Source organism: Oreochromis niloticus, linkage group LG2 (genome assembly GCF_001858045.2).
Source record: "Oreochromis niloticus isolate F11D_XX linkage group LG2, O_niloticus_UMD_NMBU, whole genome shotgun sequence".
Taxonomy (NCBI): Eukaryota; Metazoa; Chordata; class Actinopteri; order Cichliformes; family Cichlidae; genus Oreochromis; species Oreochromis niloticus.
Window position 1 is genome coordinate 14,464,697 of NC_031966.2, and position 25,140 is coordinate 14,489,836.

Sequence of the window (25,140 nt, forward strand, 5' to 3'; positions counted from 1 at the left end):
TGGACAGATTCTGCAGTATGGCTTGTGTTTAATATGTAAATACCAGCTCATGTAATCCTCTAAGTGTGTGGGAACAAACAAACCCTCATCAAACACATGGCTATAAATCTGAAAGTGTCAATAAATGTGTTAATGAGTGAAAAGCCTGAGTTTAGGTCTATAACACACAGCACTTAAGAGCAGGGTTGATATTTTGACAAAATAATTCTTCTTATAGTCCTCTTACATTTTTGTGTGAAACTTTGTAAGTTTGTAAGTGTGGCTCATTGAAAGCTGTGCAAACTTGACTCTTTGAACTCCACGACCCATATCTGAAAACTTAACAAAATGCCATTAACTGCCTGCACCGAACCACTCATGTTTTTTAGTCTAGTATTTCCACGGTCAGGTATTTACTTGGTGTTTAAGTATAATAATGTTTAGAGTTGACTGAGAGTCAATCAGCACACACATCTGATCAAGCCCACTTCTCAAATGTGAAGAAAATAGACAAAACAATAAACTGAATTCAGTGTAATTGCAGATAATCTGATGACATTTGTTTTCTCCAAATGAGATTTTTCCGGTTTAAAAGTTTAAAGATGAAGTGATAATAAAATAATGATCAGATCTTATCCAGTAAGTTTTAACTAAACTTCTGTTACCTTTCCGTCAACTTTTCTGTTCTGTCTTTTTTCTCTTCTTTAGCTCGCTTGCCCAAAACCCATTTTACACAACACGTTTGCACAATTAAGATTTGCCCCCTGATACATGGTGTATAGGTAAAAGCAGTCACTTTATGTATGCATAAAGCTGTCATGTTCTCCAGAGAAAACAGTAAGTGTACACGTTTGCACATGTGTAGTTCATTCCAAAGTGCACACACACAGACACAGACACAGATTTCCACTACTGGCTGTGCAGATGCTGTGTAGCCTTATGGAAACGATTACAACTTGTGCTGCTTTGTCCTCTATTAACAGCATGGGAGTGAGAGACAGTGAAAGGGACTGCGACAGAGAGAGAGAGAGAGAGAGCAAACAAGACGGGATATGACTGACTTTTTGAATAGGTCAGGAGGCAGCAGGAGAGAAAGATGAAAAGAGAGTTGGAGAGAAAAAGGCAACAGTATGGAGAGAGAGATTTATTAGCTGTATCCACAGGGCAGACACTCATATACTGCAGTTAACTTCTGCTCCGTGTGAGGAGCAACACTGGCTTAAATGACATATTAACTGCTTGTACATTTGTAAGCTCAGACTACTTAGTGGCCAGTGATCACACTGGTGACGTGTGCTAGAGGTGAAGACATTTTCCAACATGCATTAAAGTACTAATTCACGCACGCACGCATACACACACACGCAAAACTAATTTCTGAGCTGAAAAAAATCCTTGTATGCTCATAAGAAAAACCTCTTTTGCTCTGAAATGTTTCTGGAACATTTGATCTCATTACTCCTCAAATGCAGACACACGCAGACATGCACGCACCAACACCTGATGGAGTTTCTCTTCCAGCTAACCCCATTCACTTGTCCAACCCTTTCCACTGGCCCCCGTACACCAGTTTTTTTTGTTTGTTTTTTTACGAGAGCAACTTTACGATGCTGTTTACAAATGTGACTACACGATGTGCCATCCCGGACTCTGAAATATGATGAACACACATCAATGTTCGGGAGGGAAATTGATTCCAGCTTTCTGACCTATTTGGTGTGAACAAATCCAACAGAAACACACACACAACTAATTCACGAGGCGATCTAAATATGGGGTTGATTACCTAGCATTCCTTAGCAGCATGTGTTTTAAAATAAGGGAAAATCTGAGGCAGCTCAGGGTGCATCTGTGTGAGGATAAAGGTGGGGTGACATCCAGGAAATCTTTAATTCTGATTTTGTATTTTAAAGCAAGGTAATGACTCTTAATGACTAGAGTCCCGAATGCAATGTAACTTTTTAAAGCTGGATGAATTTGAAAAGAGGTGCATATGGCAGATCATTTTGGAAACCAGCAGCAGCTACTTTTCAGTTTTTCCAAACTCAGTAAGCTCCAAAAAACATTTTCCTCATTTATCCATATCAGTTCATAAGTTTTAGTGGAACAAAAATTAGCAACATTTACCTCACTATTCAGCTATGCTGCACCAACAGATACAGCTAAGTCAGCTTTTAACACAGAGATGTCTGTGGGGTTGCAATAGAGGCACCAAAGGCATACTTTAGTTAGCTATTAAGCAAAAATACGTCAGACAAAAAAACCTTTTTATATTATATATTACATCCAGTTTCAAATGAAACTGGGGGAAGTATTTTTTTAAATACTGTAGTGGGACTCAAATTGGAGATAAAGTAAGAATAATAATAACTTTATTTGCATAGCACGTTTCAAAACACAGAGTTCCAAAGTGCTTTACAGTTCAAATAAAAGCCACACACTGAAGATAAGTGAACATGCTCAAACATACAGACACGTAATCAGCCATACCGGCAGGCATTCATTCCAAATTACACACATACATGCAAATGGTTGCAAACTATGGCCAAAAATAAAGGGGAAGGAAAGGTTTACCTATAGAAATGAGTTTTCAGCAGTCGTTTAAAGCAAATAATAGAGTCAGCCAGCCTGATTGACCGAGATAGGCTGTTCGGAGAGGCTGGCTGCATTGATAAGGTCTTAGAAAACGGAAAAACAATGTTTACAATAAATGAAAGCTTTGTAAAGTTAACTGACTGGCCAGTTGCACAGTTCTGCACATATTCTCCTCATATGAAGGCGGAACATCCAAGTATACCATTGATGAACAAAAGCAACACATAATGAAATAAAGGAGTTTTACCACTAAGTGTTTTTACCATCAAGGCTTTCAGAAGACTAAATAAACCCAACCGAGAGACTGAATGCCAAAAAAACGTCAAATAAACACACAGAGAAAGCTCCCTGATCACCAGAATGAAAAAGCTGACCGCTCAGAGCTGTGTGATTTTCTCCAGCAGCATTATTCCTGCTTTCATAACCTTGTTCCCGGCTGTGTAGATTCTGCCTACCGTTGCAGCAAAAACCAAATGTGTGTAGTCTTATGGCTGATTGGAGATGTTGAACATTTCGGGCTTATCTAACCCATAATCCCCTGCTCTCCACCTTCTCTCTCTGTATTCTCTCCTCGCTGAAGTAAATACTTACACAGTGTGTAAGTTTCTGCTGTTAAGTCAAACAGAACTCTTTTGAATGAGCAGACTAAACAAAAACATTTTAAGGGGAAGCCTCTCGTATGCCAGCATCACATTAGAAACACAGCAAGAGGACTACAGAGCAAAGGTGCGTGCATCAATGAATGTGGTTAAGTGAGTATGTCTAACTCTGAACAGGGCTCTGTAGTTCCTGAAAGTGAGCGGCCCACAGTTTGATCTTGTGCCATGAATGGGCTCTACACACTAATTACAGCCACCTGTATGTGTGTGTGTGTGTGTGTGTGTGTGTGTGTGTGTAAGGTACGAGTAGATGCATGAGGGAGAAGGGTGACTGTATGGTCATGAATAAAGGCAACCTGCTGTTTCCACTCTGTCCACACACACACACACACACACACACACACATGCACACACACATTTGTAGGAAAAAACTATCATATCATCATGCGTTGAGGAGGTAGAGGTGCTGCTTTCCACTCTTGGGTTAACCATCTGTTTGTGTGTGTGTGTGTGTGTGTGTGTGTGTGTGTGTGTCTGGTTTATGTCAGGTCTGCTACATTCACCTGAGGCTTGGCTGTATTTCATAACCAAGCAATGGCATGTCTGAGTCTGTATGTCCAACTGTCAGTCACTCAGTAAGGTCAAGAAGAAACCAGAAAATATTCTACAACTAATCATACGAGAAACCAAAATTTACTGGCTACAAAGAGCGCAGTTTGACAGATTGGGAACACTCCTTAAATCCACAAAATATACATTTTCTCGAAGTCTGTTTTTTAACAAAAACTGATGATGTTCTTTGCTGATCTTTTAATCAAGTGCAAGTGGGCATACATGCTTTAATAGTGCAAGGAATACAGTCAGAGTACTATCTCATCAGTAGCACTTGGGTAGAAAGCGACATCGGATATTTTAGTCCTCCAAAAAGCTTTCCTACTACAATGACCTTGTGGCAATAGCTGAAATTTCTTTGCTTCAGATAGTCGAATATAGCATACACTTGCTAAGAACCAGCCTGCTATAAATAACCAATCATCTCTTGTTGGATAAATGTAAGTTTTGAAACTATGTAAAAATGCAAAAAATTAAAATGGATTCAATAATGGAACATGTGGAAACATGTGGCCCTGGTCTACAATTTACAAAAGTAATTTCTGGTAATTTCGAATACACAAAATTAATTCTTAACAAAAATAATATAATTTCAAAGGCAGTGGAAATCAGCGTCTGATGTGTTGTCTTTCTACCTTTTCTTCATAAAAAGTACATACTTTCACTTCTACTCAGAAACCTTCAGCTTCCTAAATGTCTTTTCACTTCTACAGTATATTACATGTAATAAAATGCTTATAAAACAAAAGTTAAAAATCTGCTTAGTTGTTCTTTGTGTCAGTAACTTGGCCTAAATGTTCTTTACACAGCACTTTTGTAAAAACCAACGCAGCATGTTACTTAACTACTTCCTGGAAAAAGTCATTCATTACTTTCACATTGCTCAGTAACATGAATGGAAGAAAAAAAAAATACACTTTTTCTTTTTAACCAACCAGCATGCAGATAACTGAAGAACCTTTGTGACACAAGTAACAACATAACTGTAATGTGATTACTGCATTATTAAAGTAACTTGTTACATTACTGCATTACTTAAAAATGGAATGCAATCACACTAATGCATACTTTCATCATGTGTTACACCCAACAGTGGTTGCTGTAATCTAAACTGCTGTGGTGCTCGTGTGTTTTGCCCCTCAAAGCCCCCCCCCTCCCCTCTTTTCATTTTCTTGAAAGCACAACCTGCTTGGATGAAGTTCAGACTGCATGTGTAGCTATGAGTGCTGAATAACAACAACAAAAAACCCATTGAGAACAGAAAAGCCTTTAAAATTCCCAGTTCCTATGTACCAAATCCTCAATTAGCTGATGCTTCCAGGTAACTAATTTAAGCCAGAGAGTTGGGTTTTGGCTAAAAATGCTTAGCAATAAAAAATTGTTCCAGGAAGTAAATCCTACCACCCTACAGGCTCGCAACAGCTACAGACTTCTCAGCACTGCAACTTTTATAGATCCACTGTACCGCTGTATTATACTGTAGTGTTCCCTTTGTTCTCTATCTAACAAATCCTTTTCTAAATTAATTCATATTAAGTTTATAAGCTACAAGTTAGTGCTCTTGTCCACACTGTGTCTGAAGAATAAAACAGGAGTATAAACTCAAATTTCTCCTCATTACATGCGTTTACCACTGTGTCATTATGTATGTAATAAATACTATACTTGAAACACTAGTGAGCAGTGAATTTATATTTTTCATAATCAATGAAAGCTGTTAAGATACACATTTTTTTCCTCTGTAAAATGGAGCGCACTCGTGCTGCCAAAGTTCAAGTTTAATGGAAAATTATTGTACGTTTAAAAACACAAGATGTATAGTAATAATAAAAAGTAGCCATAGTTCAAATTACTTTCAAAACAGCTATAGAAAACTAAATGGACTGTATCGGTATTATGGTTGCATACATGTTAAGACTAATAATGACTGGTTAACTGGTTCCAAATCAGCGTTTCAGCAAAGCTATTACATTGTTATTGATAGTCCATTTAAATTATCACAGTGTTATAAACATCTTACACGTTCCATGTTTTTTTAGGTGGATTTTTTTCTGCAGTTAGTTTAGAGCTAACTAAGATATCCACGATATCAGCAGTCTAAGGGGTGTATGTCTACATATAAATATATATATGTAGTTAAATTACTTCTCAGGTGGCTTACTGGTGTATCGTTAATAAACCTACCTACACATTAAACCTATAGAATACAGTGTATAGTAATAGTAATAGTTTTATCCATATAATGTATTGAGTGTATTGAAACTTAATATAACCAGCATAATAATACACAATTGAGGGCTTCTACCTGTTTTCCTGTTGCTGATCCCCGGCCCTAACTTTGCCGGGTGGAGGAGAAGGAATGGGATTTTTCCATCTGGGATTGATAGCAATTTTATTTCCTCTTCATTTCTGCTACAATGAGTCAGTAGTTGCAAAAAGATTCACCAGAATGTGCCAGAAGAATATACGGTAATGAGAGTTCAGTGATATCTCTTCCAGCTGACAAAGCACAAATCCTGTCTTATTCAATCACCATTTGATATTATTAAAATACACAATATGTGATTAGCATGCTAGGTTTTTATGGAGTGTTAATAAGTGCAGATCCGTTTTGCAGCAGTTGTTTATATGTATGGTATATTTTCAGAAACTGTTGCCAGGAACGGACCATTTACCCTTGGCGGTCAGACTTAATACAACAATGAGGCCTCGGTTTAGTCATGAAAAACCAACAGTGAGGAATACATGAAGTACCTTGAGCTCCTCCAACCCCGAACATGGACTATGTCAGAGCGTAAAATATCAACACGGTGGTGAAATAACATACAGGCACAAGTGGTTCCACACACTCCCTCATAAACATCACACAGCAATGGGATTTATGAGTTCTGAAAACATACAGTAAAGGATCAAGTTTTCAATTTTCTTTGTGTGTTGGTTAATGTGAAGTACGTGGGTGTGTGTCTGTGTAGCACAAGCATCTGGCTAGGTTTATTTGGTCTTTTAAAGCCTCAGTATGAAAGTAAAGTATATAATTTGTTGTTCTTACTTTTCCTTTTCACTCTTTTTTCCATCTGTGTGTTACTGTGATGCTATATAAATCTTTGCATGTGCGCTTATTCGTGTAGCTGTTTTACATCACTGTTCACACTTCGCTGATAGAGGAGCAGGGTCAAGCACTGAACACAAACGGAGATTAGCCAAAAATGGAGACGATATGGACGCCATGCAGGAATCTGGCAAACATACAGCTGCAGTGTAAAGCTCTAGCCATGATGGAAGCAATCCAGACAAGGTCAGAAATGATTCAGTGGAATTACCGAATTACTTCATGTCCGCTGCTCAGAGGGGATGACGGAGGGCCTCTGAGATAACAAAAGTGGAAACCAAGTGTGTCAATGTACTATATAGATGGGTTAAACAATATTTAACATGCATGTGAAAGGCCGCACATATGCATTGGTGTAAATGAACTGGAGCGACAAGTTTCAGCAAAAACACAGCACTAAAGAATGTGGTAGTAACAATAACAGCGTTCAAACTCGAAACATTTGTGACTAAAACACTATTCGTCAACGATCTGGACAATGTGCATGACTTATTATTATTACTTATTATTTTCCCACACACCTGTCCACCAGGTGTGCTTTACATAAGCATTAAGTCTGACTAATTATTGTGACCAGTGACTTCACCAACTGTTCTATTTGAAACAAAAAACAAACAAACCAAAAACAAATTAATTAAATTAAAAAACTATTTGAAAAACTTGTTCGAGACATTGCTTTAAAAATATAGTGCAGACCAATAACTTAAATAGACACTGAGGTATATGATCTGATAGGATGCAGAAAATGCACCGGCTCTTAAAGTTGCACCAAGTCAGATATATTTAGTAATTTGCTCCAGCCTCAAATCATCCTGGCTCGTAAAACAACTGTCATCTTCCAAAAATAGATGATGTCCCCATCGATAAATTATTGCTTCCCCGCCAAGTGACGAACCTGCTGCTCAGCAGGGGGCAGAAATGCTGCAGCAGCTCCTTAAGGATGCGAAAACAGCAGCAATGTGCTTGTGTCAGTGTTAAACGACCATTATGCGTTAAAAGGCAAAAGAATAAATCTGGCTGCAAATGAAACATTTAATAAAGTTAAATGTATGTCCTACAAATTATTGTTTCTGTACTGACGGGTTTGTATTTATGCATAAAATTACCTGAGTGTGCTGAACTTGTAATTACTGTATCTGCCTTGATTTATGTGTGTGTGGGTGCCTATAAGCATACGTGCGCTGTCTTTTATGTCCCCGTGTGGACAGCATTTGTACCTGGTTGTGTATGCTTTTGACACTGTGTGTCCGTCCAGCTGCTGCACGTGTAACCCTAGTAAACTTCAAGGCAGTGCTGTGCTCTGCAGAATTAACGAATCTCTCACATCCATCGCCACGTGCCGCCTTTGAAACAGACACCGACGGCCTCGGCTCAGCACTTTGAACTCTCAGTCATTCTCTCGCTCGCCCACCCTGCTCTGCCCTGTATCAAATTATATTCCAGTCAAATATCTGCTCATTAGCAAAAGTTTTGTCCCCAATTAACCCTTTTTCTCTTCTTACATTGTTTAATTCTTTTCACAGTTTCAGTAGCTGTTAAGTGTCATTTCCATACAAACTGTGGGCGACTGCGGCAATCTGTTAGTGAGCAAGGCATCTTCAACTGCAGCATCATATACCTCTTTGCAACCAATTTCACGCAGCAACAGCCAACAACCTCTCACCTACACCTTTTTTCCTTGTTACCAGTGGTTGCCAGACACTCGCTAATACAGGGGTGTTGAACTCCAGGCCTCGAGGTCCGGTGTCCTGCAGGTTTTAGATCTCACCCTGGGGCAACACAACTGAATCAAACGATTAGCTCATTACCAGGCCTCTGGAGAAATTCAACACATGTTGAGGAGGTCATTTAGCTATTGAAATCAGCTGTGTTGGATCAAGGACACATCTAAAACCTGCAGGACACTGGCCCTCGAGGCCTGGAGTTCGACACCTGTGCGCTAATAGGTGTCTAGGCCTGTGATTGGGGCCTTACTTGTCATCTCCTAACCTGCCAAAAACCCCACCAAGCTGGCGTTCTAATAATAACTGTAGAAATTTTTTAAGTCTGAAACCCAGAAATTACTATTCCCTAACAAAGAGCCCGGTCTGTAGATCACTGCTCTGCTTACTGCTGAACTCTGCTGTGATCCGTGCTGGAATGTCACAGGCTAGCCACACTTCAAAGCGAACGCCGAACCTGTTGAGCGTGAATATGGCACAAGTGTGCGGATGAGCTTGTTAACTTTGCACAAACTTGCACGTATCACTGTTTCGGCACGGAGCTGCACGGGTGCTCATTAGGTGTTCCAACGTGCGTCCCCATGCTGTTGTGTATGCATTTAATTGCGTACATGCTGACAATATGCGGTTGTCTTCTTGAACTTCAAAGTTGCTGGCATGCTCTGCTGTGTGAGGCTACATGCTGAGAGGATGTCTTTGATGAACAACTATTTACAACAATGTAAAACTAACCCTCACATCACGATGCGCCGCTGGGCCATGTTTCAACATGACTCACCCCAATTCCTGCTTTGTTCAACAGTCAATCATGTTACTCAGAGCTGTTTGTGGATTATTAACAATGCAACTTTTTTGTCTACACCCAGTGGGATGCTTTCTTGCTCACCTCAAACTGTCATATTTTACTCCCCTAGAGAACATTTTAGTAGAGAAGATAATTGCATTCATTCTGTGTGTGTTCCAAGTACACGCTGTATCCCAGGACCTATTAACTACATATTGACATGCACTTCAAAGTAAAACAAAATAGCACATTTCTTTGATTGTGAATAAATCCTGCTAACAACCAGCAAAACCAGGATGACACTGCTGGAAGCCTGAGAATGACCGAAGGACACTGAAACAGACATCTGCTGTGATCCAATCGATGCAGTATGTTGGACCGCTGTCTTTTCGACCTAATGAGGTGTCTGAAGTCATGATGCAGCAAACCATCACTAGTATAGTAAAGAGAAAGGAATCTGATGGGTTGACTGGACGTTAACTTTATGGCTTGTTTAAATTATCTAAAAAATGTCTGACAGCAGCGATACACACTCCTTTCTCTTTAATATTCTTACTTCTGTTTTATCTTATAGCTGATACTAGTCACTATTCTTTTGGTCACTAAGAGCACAATAGTTTAAATCAGACACATGTAAAGCTGTAAGGATAACCTTATGTCAAAGTGCTAAATTCAGTATGTTTGATACATAAACACTTACATGGCGATGAGCACAGAATAAAACAGAAGAAAAATTTAGACTTGAGATGTTCAGGCAAAAAAAAGGAGGGAGGGAGGCTGACGCAGCACTTAAATCTCCAAATATCATATACTCATTAAAATGCAAACAGCGTTAGAAAACAGCATTGTGGAGAGGAGCTTGAGGTCGCGGCCACAGAGTGTGTGAGTGTGTTTTTGTGTGAGTGTATCAGTTTTCAGGATACTGTCACACTGATCAAACTCAGGGCTGATAGCAGAGGCGCCGTAGAACCATTGCTGTATTTGCCTAAGAACCATGGGGAAAACTACACACACATCTTACCCAGAGAACAGAGAGGGGAAATGTATTGTGCATGCATTTTGGTGAAATATAATGCGGTGGAATGCCGCAAAATTATGCAAGTAACTGCATGCAGACGCACACCTGATGGCTCGGAACAAAACCCGTCTGTTGGAGCTCATTTCTTGTTTAACGGTGACGTTATCTGTTTCAAATTACATGTAATTTCTTAAGATATTTCTGTCTGCGGTAATTTTCTCTAATCATATTTTTTCTCTGCTTATTTCATTCCAGCTATGCTGAACGTTTAGAAATAGGCGAGATAAAGCATTTAATCAAACTTCCTGAAGCTTAAATAGATATGAAATAGAAGCAGCTTTAAAAAAACTGTTTAGACTGCATACCTATAAACACATGACAGGAAAACACTGACTAATCAACAAGGCTTCATCAAATCCAGATAGAGCACCAGCTTTGGGACACATAGCTCAAACTGCGATAAACATTTTGATAAGTGGAAGAGGTTTTTCCATGCCTGCTGCTTTTTATTCAGCTCAATGTGAGTTGTTCTGCCGCATCCTGTCCTGCTTGCTGTCAGTGCAGTGACATCTGGAAAAGCCAGATGTAATTGCTGGAATCCGAAAAAGTGACAAAAAGAGAATAAAGGAGGGAATCGCTGAGAATAATTTGCTCTCCATGTCGTCATTAAGACATCAAAGCGAACGCAGAAGATACAGAGCCTTTCAGCGCGGACACACATGCACTTTGGAGGAGAAGAGTAACAAATGAGAGAAGAACAGAAAAGAACAGAGGGGAAGGGAAGAGAAGGAGGAGGGATGGTGTGTGCTGAAGAACCTGTCTTTGGCTTTGATGACGGCACAACAGCGAAAGCAGCAAAAGCAGACAAAAGTTTCTAAAACTTCAAAAGAAAGCTTTTTGTAGCGCAGGTCTGCTCGCGCTTTCTCCCCCAGTTCTCCATTCTTCCCCTCCCTTTTCTCTTCAAACATGTCTTTGCTAATTGCCAGACCCTGTTCTGCCCTCCGCAGGCTCTCCACTCCTCTCAGGTCTATTCAGCACGGGGGTTGTTACAGAGGGAAGGCCTAATAACGTGCTCTAAGTGGACAATGGAGCCTGCGGGGCCAGCGACAAAATCCTGGTCTTAATGAGAAAAGACTCCTTGAGCGAACAAGCAGGTCTGTCAATAGACTGGCCTATTATGAAGTTACAGGGCGGGGGGTGGTGGTGGTGGGGTGCATGGCATTTGCGTGTTGTTGGTGTTATCTGCACATCAGTTAATATTTATGTGATAGAAAATGAATAAATAAATAAAAAACTAGTGTATAAAAAGGAAGAAAAATACACGTGTCTAGGTATGTCAGCATGAATACTTGTATATTTGTGTGTGTGTGTGTGTGTGTATGTGCCGCTACGCCCTGAGGGTAACAATAGTTAACAGGACTAATCCTCTAGACCGTATAATGGCCACTAAGCTGTCTATTCAGAAGTTCAGCTCCCCTGCTAACTCCTCCGATCAGGCACGAATACCCACACTCAGCCACTCACTTCCCTTTCCTTCGTTCTTTCTAAAACTTTCTGAAACTTTTTTTGTTGTTGTCTTGATAGTATATCATTTGATTCATATCACATAGCTAATCGCATATTTAAGTATTTTTAAATGGAAACTATCCTGCTGCAGCATCCCTCTTGGTTTCAGCTGTATACAGTTTAAAGTGCTGTTTGTCTGTTTAAACAGTACCCAGAGATACACTATTATCCAAATATTATATAACTTACATTATTGACAGATTTATTTGACATACTACATGTAACTTATCTGTCGCGCTACTCCCTTTTCTTTCTTAATCCCTCATTTCCTCCCTTCTTCTTCCCTCCTCTCCTCCATCTTCCCCTCCTCCCAGTCATTTGTAGTGTGTGTGTGAGAGGCTTCACCAATTAGTTTTTTTGGAGAGGTTAACCCCACTGCTGTGAGTTTGTAGCGTCATTGTTGCTGTGTGCGAGGGACTGCAAGTTATGCAGAGAGGGTCTCTGAAGCACCTTGTTTGCTTTCATTTGCAGGTGGGGTGAGGCTTTGGAGTGGCAGTGGGTGGCTGTTAAGTGATGGGGGTGCAGGACACATCTCCCATAAGGACCCACTCTGGAAACAGCGAGTGTCTCCTTGAGAGGCTTTGTCGATGCCTCTTACAAATGCACCGAGCTCTCCCTGCTCAATCACCTGCTCACATCTTAACTTGTTGATTCTCTAACAGCAGGCTGTGATCTCTAAATGTATCATTTGTTTGTTAAAAATGTCTAAATTTATCTACAGTTATCTTTTGTGGTGTCTGATGTCCAGGATGGACAGTTATCAAAAATGTAAGTTTGGATTATGACTCTTTTTTGCTTTAAATACAGATTAAATTGGTAATCATGCTGACATTTTCTGTCTATTCAAAGTTAAGAGGTTAAGAGCTTCCCTCAAGCTTATATGATTGTGTAAAAACTTTGCAAAACAAGAGCATCTTAAATTAAAATGTTTTGTGTCACAGTAATCTCTGCTTCCTATGCTTAAAGACGGTTAGATTTAAGGGTTTTAAACACTTTGGAAGCAATTTTATGAGTTTATAACAACCAAGCTGAATAAGAATTAATAAAGTGTTACTGAATTTGCACTTACCTATGTCATTGGTGGTCATCAGAAGCACACAGTGCACTTATTCTTAGTATCCCACCGAAAAAAACAAGATGTTGTTCTGATGTCTAGTTCCGCATAAATGTAATGCGACATGTGTTCTGTGAATTTATTAAAAACATAGATTTTTCCAAACATTTTTTAATTGTTCATAATACAAAATGGTAGATAGGGTTTTATAGAAAAACATTTCCCTTTAAGACCTTTTAAAGAATTATAACCTTAGCTCTGCTCTCTTCCACTTCCTCCAGTCTTGCATGCTTTCATTCACCTATAACTGCGTTTGCCGATATGTCCTCACCCTCCCTGCCTTTCAGTTTCTCCCATCTTCTATCACTGTTGGACTCGTCCGTCTTAACTGACAAACTGAGATACTTTAAAGCATCTCGCATTCTCAAATTTTCAGTTTTGTGTAGTTTTACCCATATCTGGGGACGGAGTGCACTTCATGATGTGAGTGATAGGGCATCAAATGATACATATAAAACCCTGCTACATTTCTTATTAGTCTTATATTTTTCACTCAAAGGACGCTGCTGTGCCAAAACACACAGAGAGGTAACATTACACCTCAGATTAGCTGAGGGAGAGTTGCTGTGGAAACCAAGGGTGAAAATGTGTTTGCTTTCGAGTTTTGAACAGCTGGTAAATGAAGTTAAAGTCAAATTCCTTCCTGAAACAGAATTAAGAGAGCACAGAATACAGCAAAGAGCAAGACGGAGAGGATACGTAGAGGTCGAGTGCCAGTAAAACAGAAATACTCAACAGCTGTATTTGCTAGTAATAAGTTTCTAAAATATGATTCATTGACATCAAAAAACAAAAGGTACCTCAAGCAATTACAGCATTAAATTGTTACATTAAAAGGTCAGAACATGTAATTTTAAAGAAAGTTACCTGCACTAAAGTTTAATGGTTTTTCCCAGCCCATTACAGCTCTCACCTGATACCCCAACAGGAACACATTAATCTACGAATCAACTGCAATGTTAAAACTACCTTGGTAATACTTTAGCAGTCTGGATAGATACTTTGGCTCCTGTGGATCTGTTTGCTCGGGGCACACATTCTTGACTGCACTGAGATCTGTGAAGTTTGGAGGCCTGGTCAGTGCCTTGGCCTCTGAGCTGTTACTGCACAGTTGCTGTGGGGCAGCAGGGCACACCGTCCTGCTAGTCTTCCAGATTCTTCCACAATCAAGCAGATGGTGCTTTTCTGCCATATATTGTCGATACCAATATGCATTTAGCTTTAGCTACTAGCAATAACTACATTAGTAGTAACAAGTGGGAAAGTGGAAGCAGATGTCAGTTTTCCCTAACTCTGAATCTAACTCTGACACATGACAGTGAGAGGAATGGGAGGATTTCATAGAAAAACTGTAATTTAAAGAGTTTTCAGCCTTCAGTTAGACATACCACTTACACTCTCTGTAATCATATGAAACGTGTGCTTCACTTCAGTTTTCGGGTGGATTTTCTCCTCAAAATGAGTCACCGTTTGGGCCTCGAGAAAAAGGCTTGTTGACTGACAGATGGCATCTAGTGCGGAGAATTGAAGTCAAAGCTAGCACGGGGTATTTAAGACCCATTAGGGGTCTGTGAGAGCTTTACTTGGCGTACAATCAGTAGAGTAAAAGCCATATGCACTCACACACACACACACACGGACATACACAGATGTTAATGGAGCATGAAGGCAAACAGAAGGCAAAAGAACGAGGAGGTGAAAGACGCTCAAGAGAAAAGACGTCTCCTCTTGACTGGTAATGCTGAAGGAATCCAACTGCAGGAGGGTTTTGAGAGAAATACAAGAAGGATATTTGAGGTGGATGAAAAAAGGACGGGAAAAAAACAGAGAGAAGGTGAGTGTGAGAAAAGTTGGATGTAGTTTGTATGAGAAGTTAAGAGAGATAAGTATTCGTGGCTACTATTTTCCAAAGACCACCTCAGTGTTAGGTAAAAGGAGATGCAGCAGATACAACTCTTCTTATCCCTAGACTGCTTTGAATGCACGTGTGACATCTCAACCTGTGAAGACATAGTTTTTCCAAGACTTCCGTAGATTTTATTGTTCTCTTTTATTCTCCGGCATTGTTGATGGCTTTGTTTTCTTTTGCTGTGTCTCCCTCATGTCCATCTTCTTTCCTCCTCTTTGCTGGAAGTGAAACGAGGCAGAACGAGAGGATGTGGGACAGACAAGCATGAAATGGAGGCAGGGGCCTTTGAGGAGTGTGCGACTGTGCTGATGTCAGTTTGCATCTGTATTTTGTCCACATTTGCCGGTGACATGTGCATGTGAGGGATTGGACAAATATTTTCCCGTCCCGTCTTGTTGACATGTATATGCAAAAAGATGCAGTAAATATATCCATGTGCATCTTAATGTTTATCTTTGAAAGAAATAACAAGGTGGTAAACAGCTTTTGAAATCTGAACCCGTTCTTTCTGCTGTGTCATATCTGCCTGAACACGCACGCATACACACCAGCATGTTTACATCTCCACAGTGCCACCCTGATTTCCGGAGCAACAGCTTTGTCTACTTCACTGTAAGGGCGGCATGTTGTAACAAAAGCAGGACCAAAGAGAACGGAACAAATGTGATGCGGAACCGCACAAAATGACTGTGACAGGCGAAGAAACAGGCGCACATACACTCTTTCAACTCTGCCCTAACTTTCTGCAACTGTTGGCCGAATCAAGCAGAAGCTCATGTCATTTTTATCCTTAAATCCAAAGATTTCTGGAATACCATCTAACTTATTTCTGATTTTTACCATACATTATTAAAAAATCCCAGTTGAGACTTCTACAGTTGAGAATCTAATAAAATTATGCGCTATAATAAAACAGGTATTTCCATAAGGAGAGACAAAGGAAGGGAACTTCTCCTGGAACCTGATCCCCTGCTATTAAGGCATCCTTAAGTTCAAGAGGAGGAGGGGTAAACAACTTGATGATTTCTGGCCTCTATCTTAAAATGACAGCTTTTTTAATGTTCTGCGCTCTTTACTGGGAACCGCGAACATACTTCCTGTAAGGCCTCAAATACTAGAGTGAACACCAACTAACCTGAACAGAAATGGTTAATTTGTCAAGTAGGTGGATGAGGTAGCGAGGGCAAGACACTGGGTTATTTGAGATTCATTTTAAGCTCTGTGCAATCACAGACACATACTTTTCTCTCTTTGCGTGTGACTCATACCAATTAAGTTGCAAACCTTGGCTGCCACTACATCCTCTCCAGATGAGGCACCAGATATCTCAATTAAAAAATCAGAAATTTGAGAACACGAAATAAGAGGGGGCATCAGGATGGAGAAACTGACGGATGGCGAGATGATGTTGGTCTGCAACGTGATCTCATGTGTTAGCTTGTGGCCGGAAGACAGCTGCGGTCTCACACATGCAATGCAGTTTAATGAAGAAAGACTGAACGTGCAAAAATGAGCTGGATTTGCTGTCAAAGAAGTGCAGTCCTACCAGAAACAAGCAGTCTCAGGCAACAATGTGAAACCATTTATTTGGTGTGCAGTACCACATTAAAGTTTCATGACAAACAGGGCAGAGCTGTGTGATGTCAGAGTTCACTGCTATTAGTGGGCTAATCCTGGCATTAAATCACCAGATTTTATTGAAGAAACTATACAATAATTTTCTAAATCAATTTTCTTCCTAGTCCTGCTTTGGTTTTTGCCATTTGTCATGTTTAATATTGTGATTTGACTTTTCTTGCTTCAGTCTTCATTACGTAGCCACAGCTTGATGAACATAAATCATGTACAACCGTATTTATTCAAACATACATTAGGTCTAGGTTTGATATCTTTCTCTGCCTGTCTTTGCTCTTTGTTCTCCAATTATGAACAGATGTCAGCTGCTATGGTTGAGCTCTTAAATCACCACAAATCATCATGTCACCCACTTGCGAACAGACCTGCATATGCACGCTGACACACACGCACGTGCTCATTAAAACTCAAAACCGCATTTTTATGCGCACATGCACTGAAAGCACGCCTAAATGCAAGCATGCACGCACATACACACGACTCCAAGCCATTTCCTTCCGTCCTTTTTATGCACAGTTTCCCAACTCTGCTCCAGACATGCTTTCATTGTCATCGCATCTGGTTTGAGCTATAAATTTTCTATAATTCATTGCTCTAGTAAGAAAGAAAAAATCACAATATGAAAAGACAGAGTTAAACAAAAGCGAATAAAGGAGAACAAAAGAGAAGAAACTCCATGAAAAGACTGTGGGAGTACGAAAGAGAAGCTTGCCTCGCCTTTTTAGGTTTTTTGAAGGTCACTGTGGTTTGTAGAGTAGAAAAAAAATCTTTTTTGGTTTCACTTTACTGGTGGTCCAATAAATCTTCTCACAGCGACGCATGAACATACGCGCATGCAAAAGTCCTCAAATAAACAACCACACACTCACACAAACACACGCACACATTTTACTTACAAACATTTTCCAACCTACACACAATAAAAGAACTAACCCTTCAAAGAATCTTCTAATTTCCCCACATCAACAAAAGCCTGCCTTCACAAAATGCCTCTTCATGCCTTCCAACCACTGAAGCGGAGTACAGTGGGTGTTTTACGGCAATCGAATGCTAAAACATCTGGGGAAAATAGGAAACTGTGAAAATATTGATACAAATTAAACGTGGTTGGAGGAAAATGAGCCAGCTGACTGGGGGAAGGAGGAATGAGCGCTGATATTGGGTGCTAATAAGAAAAAGGTGTTAAATGATACTCTTGGTTAGAAATTGAGAGGGAAATACAATAAGATGCAGGTGTGGGCTCATTACTGTGAAACAGACCGGTCATAAGATAATTAACACAGGACCACACAGGTAAGGAGGGGAGATGAAAGTGAAGAGGAGGTGTGGTGGAAGCAAGGAAGCGAAACAGTGAGAGAACCCTCAGCAGAGCAGCCAAAGTGCATCATATAAAGAAACAGGTAAAGGTCCACAGAGTAAGGTATTACAACAACTACCGCTCCATGCTCTGAGCCTCCTAACCAATGTAGATTGATCCAGCTATGAAAACAGTTTCCAGAGTCTGCAAGCTGTGATCATTTTCTTTTGGTAACATACAAGTTACATTACCCTGCTTGGATTTTTAGTTAATTACATGTACAGCATGCATGCAAAACTCTCAAGCCAATCCTTGCTGCTCTAATGAGCTTGAAAGTCAATATACTGTATGACTCTCTACTTTTGCACAGTTTTGTATGTTAGTTTGCACATATTTGCAAATAAAAGCTCTGAAATATTCTGTGAATTTAAGGAAACATTAAACACTGTAAGGGCTGTCAGTTCCTGACCTGAAGTACTTCTATTTTTGGCATGAAGATTCACTTTGGAAGTTAATTAGAGCCTAAAAATAAAGCATCTGACCGTGAACTCACAAGTAAATATCTGTATTTTTGTAGATGTGTTCACTTATCTCAACAGTTGTCCTCAACAGACGGAGTTCACTCAGTTTTAAGTGAAGACTTCAAGTGAAAAAGCCAAAGGGGCCTTGTAATCTAAGATGCTACATCTTAATGAAGGTTGTGGGACTTGAGAACTACTGTCAAAGATGCATAAAACTCTACAGTTTTAAATTTAGATATGAGTGTTGATTTGCTTGTACATTGCTTTAAGTGGTTATTTTTCCTCAAAAATAAACGTCGTAAAAGAAAGGATCCTATTCCCAAGTTTTGATGTTGTAATTTACAGGATTGGTTCTCAGTACCAGTGAGACTGACAAACACATAATATACATACATTTGCCCAATTAACTGTGCATAGCATGAATGTATGTGTGCATATGTGAAGTGAGTGAAAGGGACAGTGAATGAGGGAGGGGAGAAGGGGGCAGCAGCTGCTTGCCTGGATGACCTCAGCGGCAGCTGTTGCCCCCCAACCCTTCCACCACCGCCCCCGCCCTCTGTATGCCAGCTTGCCTTTGAAGTTCAGGTCAAGACCGATCCAGCTTTGAATGCATACCGATAATGATTACAGGAGAATAACAGGATATTTTCGACTGGCAATATGCAAATTTATTGAAAACTGGGACTGAAACTGTATTGTTGACACTATAACTGAAATTCAGACCTGTCATTTCAATGATAATAAAACTGATAATAAAATCTATGCTGTATCTATAGGAAGAAAATCTTGGCATACTCATTGATAGATAAAACACTGCATCATTAGGTTTTCTGCAAGTGTTGTGTTATCTAAGATTTCAACCTGGCTCCTGTTAACTTTGGTGCATGACTTAACTTCAAATTGAAGATACTTTTTGTCCTTTTAAAACACCGAATGAATGAATTTGCATCGGAGCATTTTACTCAACCCAGTCTTTGAAGTGCCGATGCAGTATAGAGAGCACAGCTTTAGTCAGATTCTCTGGAACGCTATGCAGCCTTAATCACTCTGCTGGCATCCACTCTACTGACTGAAACCTGACACACACACACACACACACACACACACACACACACACACACGCACGCGCACACAAAGAGAGACACACAAAATCGGGTGGCATGTGCACAAACTCGTGGAATGAAGCACGCACACACACAGACGGGTGTGGAGGTTCACCGGCACACAGACCCAGACACACGAGCAGGCAAACACAGAGGCTTGCATGTGTAAATGTACGCTGACACACTGTCCTTCCAAAAGGTATTTTGTTTACATGGATAAGAGTTGAGGGAAGTGGCTATTTGAGTCCATGCACAAAAAATAAAATACACACTTGTATTTGAGCAGCAAGGTTGTCAGAGGAGTCATAGACTACTGCCTCCACATAACAGCTCACCCACCCAGACACTAACAACAATACAGCCTTCTGGGCATTGTATAGGAAAAAGAAACATGGCACAACAATGTCTCTTTTATAGTGACATTAACATTGAGACGCACACACAGATGAGGAATTTCCATGCCTCCGGACTAACTGTTTGCATCGCCTGCACTGGTGCAACTCAATTTTAACATTTACGTGAAGCACAAAATGATTCATTTCGTGCTCAAACAGTTCTACTGATCAAACAGTTCAATTTTGTTTGAAAAATATGATGGACTACGTAACTTTCCAGAGAGTTTACGCGTTGATGCAATTCATCCAAAGGTTCACACTGATGTCTCATGCACGAAACACTTACCTATCACAATAAGTGTGTAGTTGACGTTTACGCTGCCAAACCCATTGGTGGCCTTACAGATGTAAGTTCCTGCATCATCCATCTCCACCTCCTTAATACGCAGAGCGTGCTGCGACACCCTGAACCGTGTCCAGCCCCTGTGGATGTTGCGGCCATCTTTGGTCCACATGATGAGGGGAGGGGGGTCACCCTCCACGGGGCAGGGCAGCTTCACTGTGCGACCCAGACGTGCGCTCTGCCGATGGTTCACCCGCTCTGACACCCTGGGGGGACCTTGAGGGTAGAAGAAAAATGAAAACTTTACTACCAGTAGTAGCATCAGCAGTAAATCCAGCCTGGTTATGTAAGACATGTGAATAATTAGTATATTGGGCACGGATGAAGAGTGTGCAAATTGATCTACGAGAAAATGGATCATTCTGACCCCTCCAAGAAAAAGACAAAATACTACAGTTTTGAACAAATTTGCTGTTTGAAAGGCTCATAAGTTAGATTATAACTGAAATATAAAATACAATCTAATTATTCAAGTAAGTTCAAGAAGTAAGTTTACTCCTTGGTAAATTTACAATGTCCTAAAAGCATCCATTGGAAGCAAACACAAAGCCAAGTAGTAAGTTTAAAATCATTTGATATGCCACACTGACATGAAACCAGGCATGACCTTGACCGCTCAGTAGCCGGTCTACTGTGAAACAGCACACTAGAAAAACAAAAGGGATTAAAGTAGCCTGATTGAATTGGAAAGGTGGGAGGAAATGATGGAGAGAAATGGAGGGGACAGAACAAAGAGGGGGGGAGAAACAGAGGAAGGAAAGAGGGAAAGTAAGAGGAGAAGCGAGGAGGAAATGAATAAGGGAATAAGGGAGTATGGAATTTAAGGGAGTAAGTCTGCGAAGAGAAAGGGAATGAAATACGAGTGAATAGGACAGGCACACAAAGAAAGACAAACAGAAACACAGAGAGGTGGAAGCAGGAGTGGCGTGGGAGTTAACTAGGTTCTGAGCATCTCTGTTTGACCTTGCATTACTCCCTTTAGGTTAAAACAATACTCTCTAAATATAGCAATAAAAACACACAATAGGCCACCATGTAGCAAACAATTTCCCAGCAAACAACAAAAGGCAATTGTAAGAAAATCCACCATCAAACAACCAACTTCAGGTCACGTCCTGTAGGTTAAACATGTAAAAGAAAGGACAAACGGCGGTCCATGATAACAGCGCGCCTGACAGACATTTATCAAATCGATGTGGCCAGATACAGTTCAAACATTTCAGGTGTGTTTAATTCATTGCCCCCTTTGATACTGCTTAAATGTGTGCTTGTCAAAAAATGATTGGTTGCCTGTCGGAAACCTCTTATGCTGTTTTTTGGTTAGAGGTTGTTGTTAATTTTTTGTGCAAGGGAGAAAAGGAGTAGCCTGGTGTGGGGGGTTAAGAGTGAAGAAGAAAAGGCAAAGAAGTACAGACTGTTTTAAGTGCAATCAGAAAAGGTTATTGGGGTAATCATTATAGTAGCGATCCACTAAGAACCATGAAAGATTGACTAGTTTTATCACTGCTTGCATTCCAGTTTTTCACTTCTGTGTGGCTGGCGTGAGAAACAGGAGCGATGAGAGCCACAACCGATTATTAAGTGCGGGGCAATCCCAAAATTAAATTGGATTTTTGAAAATTATGAAAATACATCATTGTCCAGCCGTGGATCATTGGCACTCATGACGTGCATAAATCATATGACTGTATTTTTAGGCTGAGTGGCATTACACAATCTATATCTCTTTATTTTCTACTAAGTGTGCCAAGTGAAAACCATGAGATGTCACAAGCACTTTTATTAAAACACACTGATTGAAATAAACCACAAAAACATAGTTTCCTTACCCTGTTTCAAAATATACTCTCCTCCTGCATGTTGCTAAAGTCTTTCCAGCTTTCAGTGGAAAGTGCAAAGGCTAATAAACATGTTCATCTCCCGGCAGCCAACATCTGTTTACTTGTCTCTTTTCTCATTGCCCACACCTAGATGTGATTCCATAAAAGCCAAATTCCCAATGAAGCTTTTCTATTTTCTATTTATCTTTTTTTAATCTCTGGGTACGATGAAACAGTGACTGAACTAAGATGACATTGTCACTGTACAGTTCAGTCTGAATTCAGTCATTTTAGCGGTGAATGTCCGGCCATTTCCAAACCGCTACTCTGCACTGATCACAGTTTTATAGCCACTACAATCATCACACATGAAAGTTAATGCAACTCTTGTGCTGTGATATATTTTCCAATTTAATGGCTGCTCAGAGCCAAAGTTAAAACCAGCTTTTTTTTATGTCTCTGTCAGCTGCCAGGGATGAATGTGCTGCTGCAACCTGCAGACAGAGGTGTGCCTGTGGTACAAAAGCAACACCTCGTGGGGCTAAAAATGTTGCTAAGTGTAGTTTGGAGCACTGAGGAAGATGCATAAGCGAGCTAGGCCTGGTTTAGTCGCTGATTCTGGGGGTGGGGCTTTGTGTGTAGAGAGTGAGAGGAGATTATGGGTTATGGAATGCAACACCAGATTTGTTTAAATATATAAACAAAAAAAGCCTTAAAAAGGCTAAGCAGGAACTAGATTCATTCCTTCACTGTGCAGCTGCAGAAGTAGGAGATGAACAAGACGAAGCAAAAATCCTAAAGAGGTGAGAGGAGAGTTATAAAAATGGGGGAACCGTTACAGTAGTTTCTAGCTTGTGCTAACAAGGAGGGCTGTTATTTAAACATGGGAACAGGATGTGGACACAGTGATGGATGAATGGAAGTGAAACGTGTGAAAAAGACATTAGTCATACAGGTATTCAGAGGAGCCTGCTCTCCTCCAAACTCATCATTCCTGGATAGGGGAATGTGTTCGTTCATCTGTATGGCTTTCTCATTAGGGGCCCAAGAGTTCACTCTTTCTCCTTTCCCTACCCTATACATCTATTCTTTTCTTTCCTGGTAATGTGGTTACATATCGCTGGATCTTTTGGTCTGCTTTTGTTATTTTCTTCTCATATATATCTCTCTGAACACACATAAAATCCATTTTTCTTTTCTTAGAGTGTCTGAAATATTTTCCCATCTTTCTTTTTCTTGCACACATTTACCTCTTTTGATTGGTGGTATTACTGCCACATAATCCTTATTCTCCTTTGTATTTATTTATTTACACACTAAATTTCTTTTTTCTTCCTCTAAGATTGTAATCTTATTCCCCTTACCTCCAAACTACTCCACTACCAATCTGTTTTCTTGTCCTTAACCCCCTCCCGCCCTCTCATTTTCCCTGACATCACTCTTTTCCTTTCTGCCACTCCACTTTGCTCACTCTTTTCCTCTTTCAGCACACTCATTCACACCGTCCTCTTCGTTCACTGCAGACTCTTTTCTTTTTCTCCCTCTCCTGGCTTTTTCACATTTGCGTGTGCACACACATACATACACACACACACACACACAAACTTCCTCAATTTCGTCCCCAGGGTATCACAGGAACAGGACCTCTATCCAAACCTCTCAACTTTCGACAGTTAACCTCTTCTACATCTTCCTCCTCTACCTCTAAATTTTCTTCCTTCCCACTCTCTCTCTCCCCAGTGATGGGAACACACGAACAGCAGCCTCTTTTCCTCCTCCTCCTCCTCCTCCTCCTCCTCCCCTGATCCCAGGTCTATGACCAAAGAAAAGTCTTTTTAAATCTGTCTCTTGGGGGTGAAACTAAAGCGAGTAAAAAAAAATCTTTCCTTCTTTTTCACGAGACGCAGGTCAGGCTGTCTATGTACTTCTGCACATGAAGCTCCTATTGAGTAAATGGTGAATACGCAGCTGAAAGAAGGTTTACATAAAAAAATATAAAACATAACATTCAACAGGAAGAAAAGCATGTGAATTTAAATAAATATACTGCATATTTGTCTTGAATTACGACACCAATGAATGCTAACTGGGGTCAGGAGTCAATAACCATCCAGTCCAAGTCCAGTCACTCGAATAATACTGGAGGTGTGGGTTAGAGATGTGTTGATTTACAAAAAACACAATTTTATTTCACATTGACAAGAAACATCTGCTAAATTGAACCATGGCTCATAAAAAAGAGATCCTGGAAGACTTCGACAAGAAACATTTGCTTTGCATAAAGTAACTTTAATGGATGGTAGATATTTATCACTTCACAGTTAGACAAACTGTCTATGAATGCAGAATTTAGTAATGAGTCATCTGCGATGTGCACCAAGGATGCATCCTAAACGAACGCACACTTTTAATGAGATAGAAAAGCAGCTATTTTCCAATCAAAAAAACTTCACTACACACCTGATGTTTACACTGACTGATGTAAACACAAAGTGTAAAAGATTCCTGCACACTGACACCATCCTAATGAAAAAATACTGAACAGGAAGCCTCATAATTTGGGAATGCATTGTTGCCTTTGGGTCAGAAAAGCTGAAAAAAAAAATCAGCTTTATCAAGGTATTTTATAGCATTAGGTCACAGTGGTTGTCTGCCAGCTGAAGCCCAGTGTAGTTGAGTAAAGCAGTTGGATAGTAAGCCTAAATATTGATGTAAATTGGAAACAGACAGACTTTACTTTTAATCAGTCAGCAACATTGTAGACAGGCCAGTCAGAGCGGTGACTAGAAAGACGCTCGACGTGGACGAGGCCATGTGTATGTTGAAAAGTGGCCCAGAATAGGGAACCGAATAACAGCGGAGTTCAACACAAATTGGAAACGCACTAAAAACATAAAATACTGCATAAGAAGCACAGATGGAGGCTGCATTGTCTTTAACACCTAGTTTTACTTTAGCGCTTTGTTTGTTATAACTTTGCTCTTCTTTGCCGCTGGCTGATGGACATAAACAAGAGCAGC

General features: G+C 40.2%; 1 protein-coding gene across 2 annotated transcripts in view; it reads right to left on the minus strand.

The window, feature by feature from the left end:
- fgfrl1a (fibroblast growth factor receptor like 1a) overlaps window positions 1-25,140 on the minus strand; it is a 64,515-nt gene that overhangs the window by 17,362 nt on the left and 22,013 nt on the right. For both annotated transcript variants that reach the window (XM_005467282.4, XM_005467283.4), the window contains exon 3: window positions 20,244-20,516. In XM_005467282.4, coding sequence (XP_005467339.1) covers window positions 20,244-20,516 — 273 coding nt within the window. The remainder of the gene's footprint in view (window positions 1-20,243; window positions 20,517-25,140) is intronic.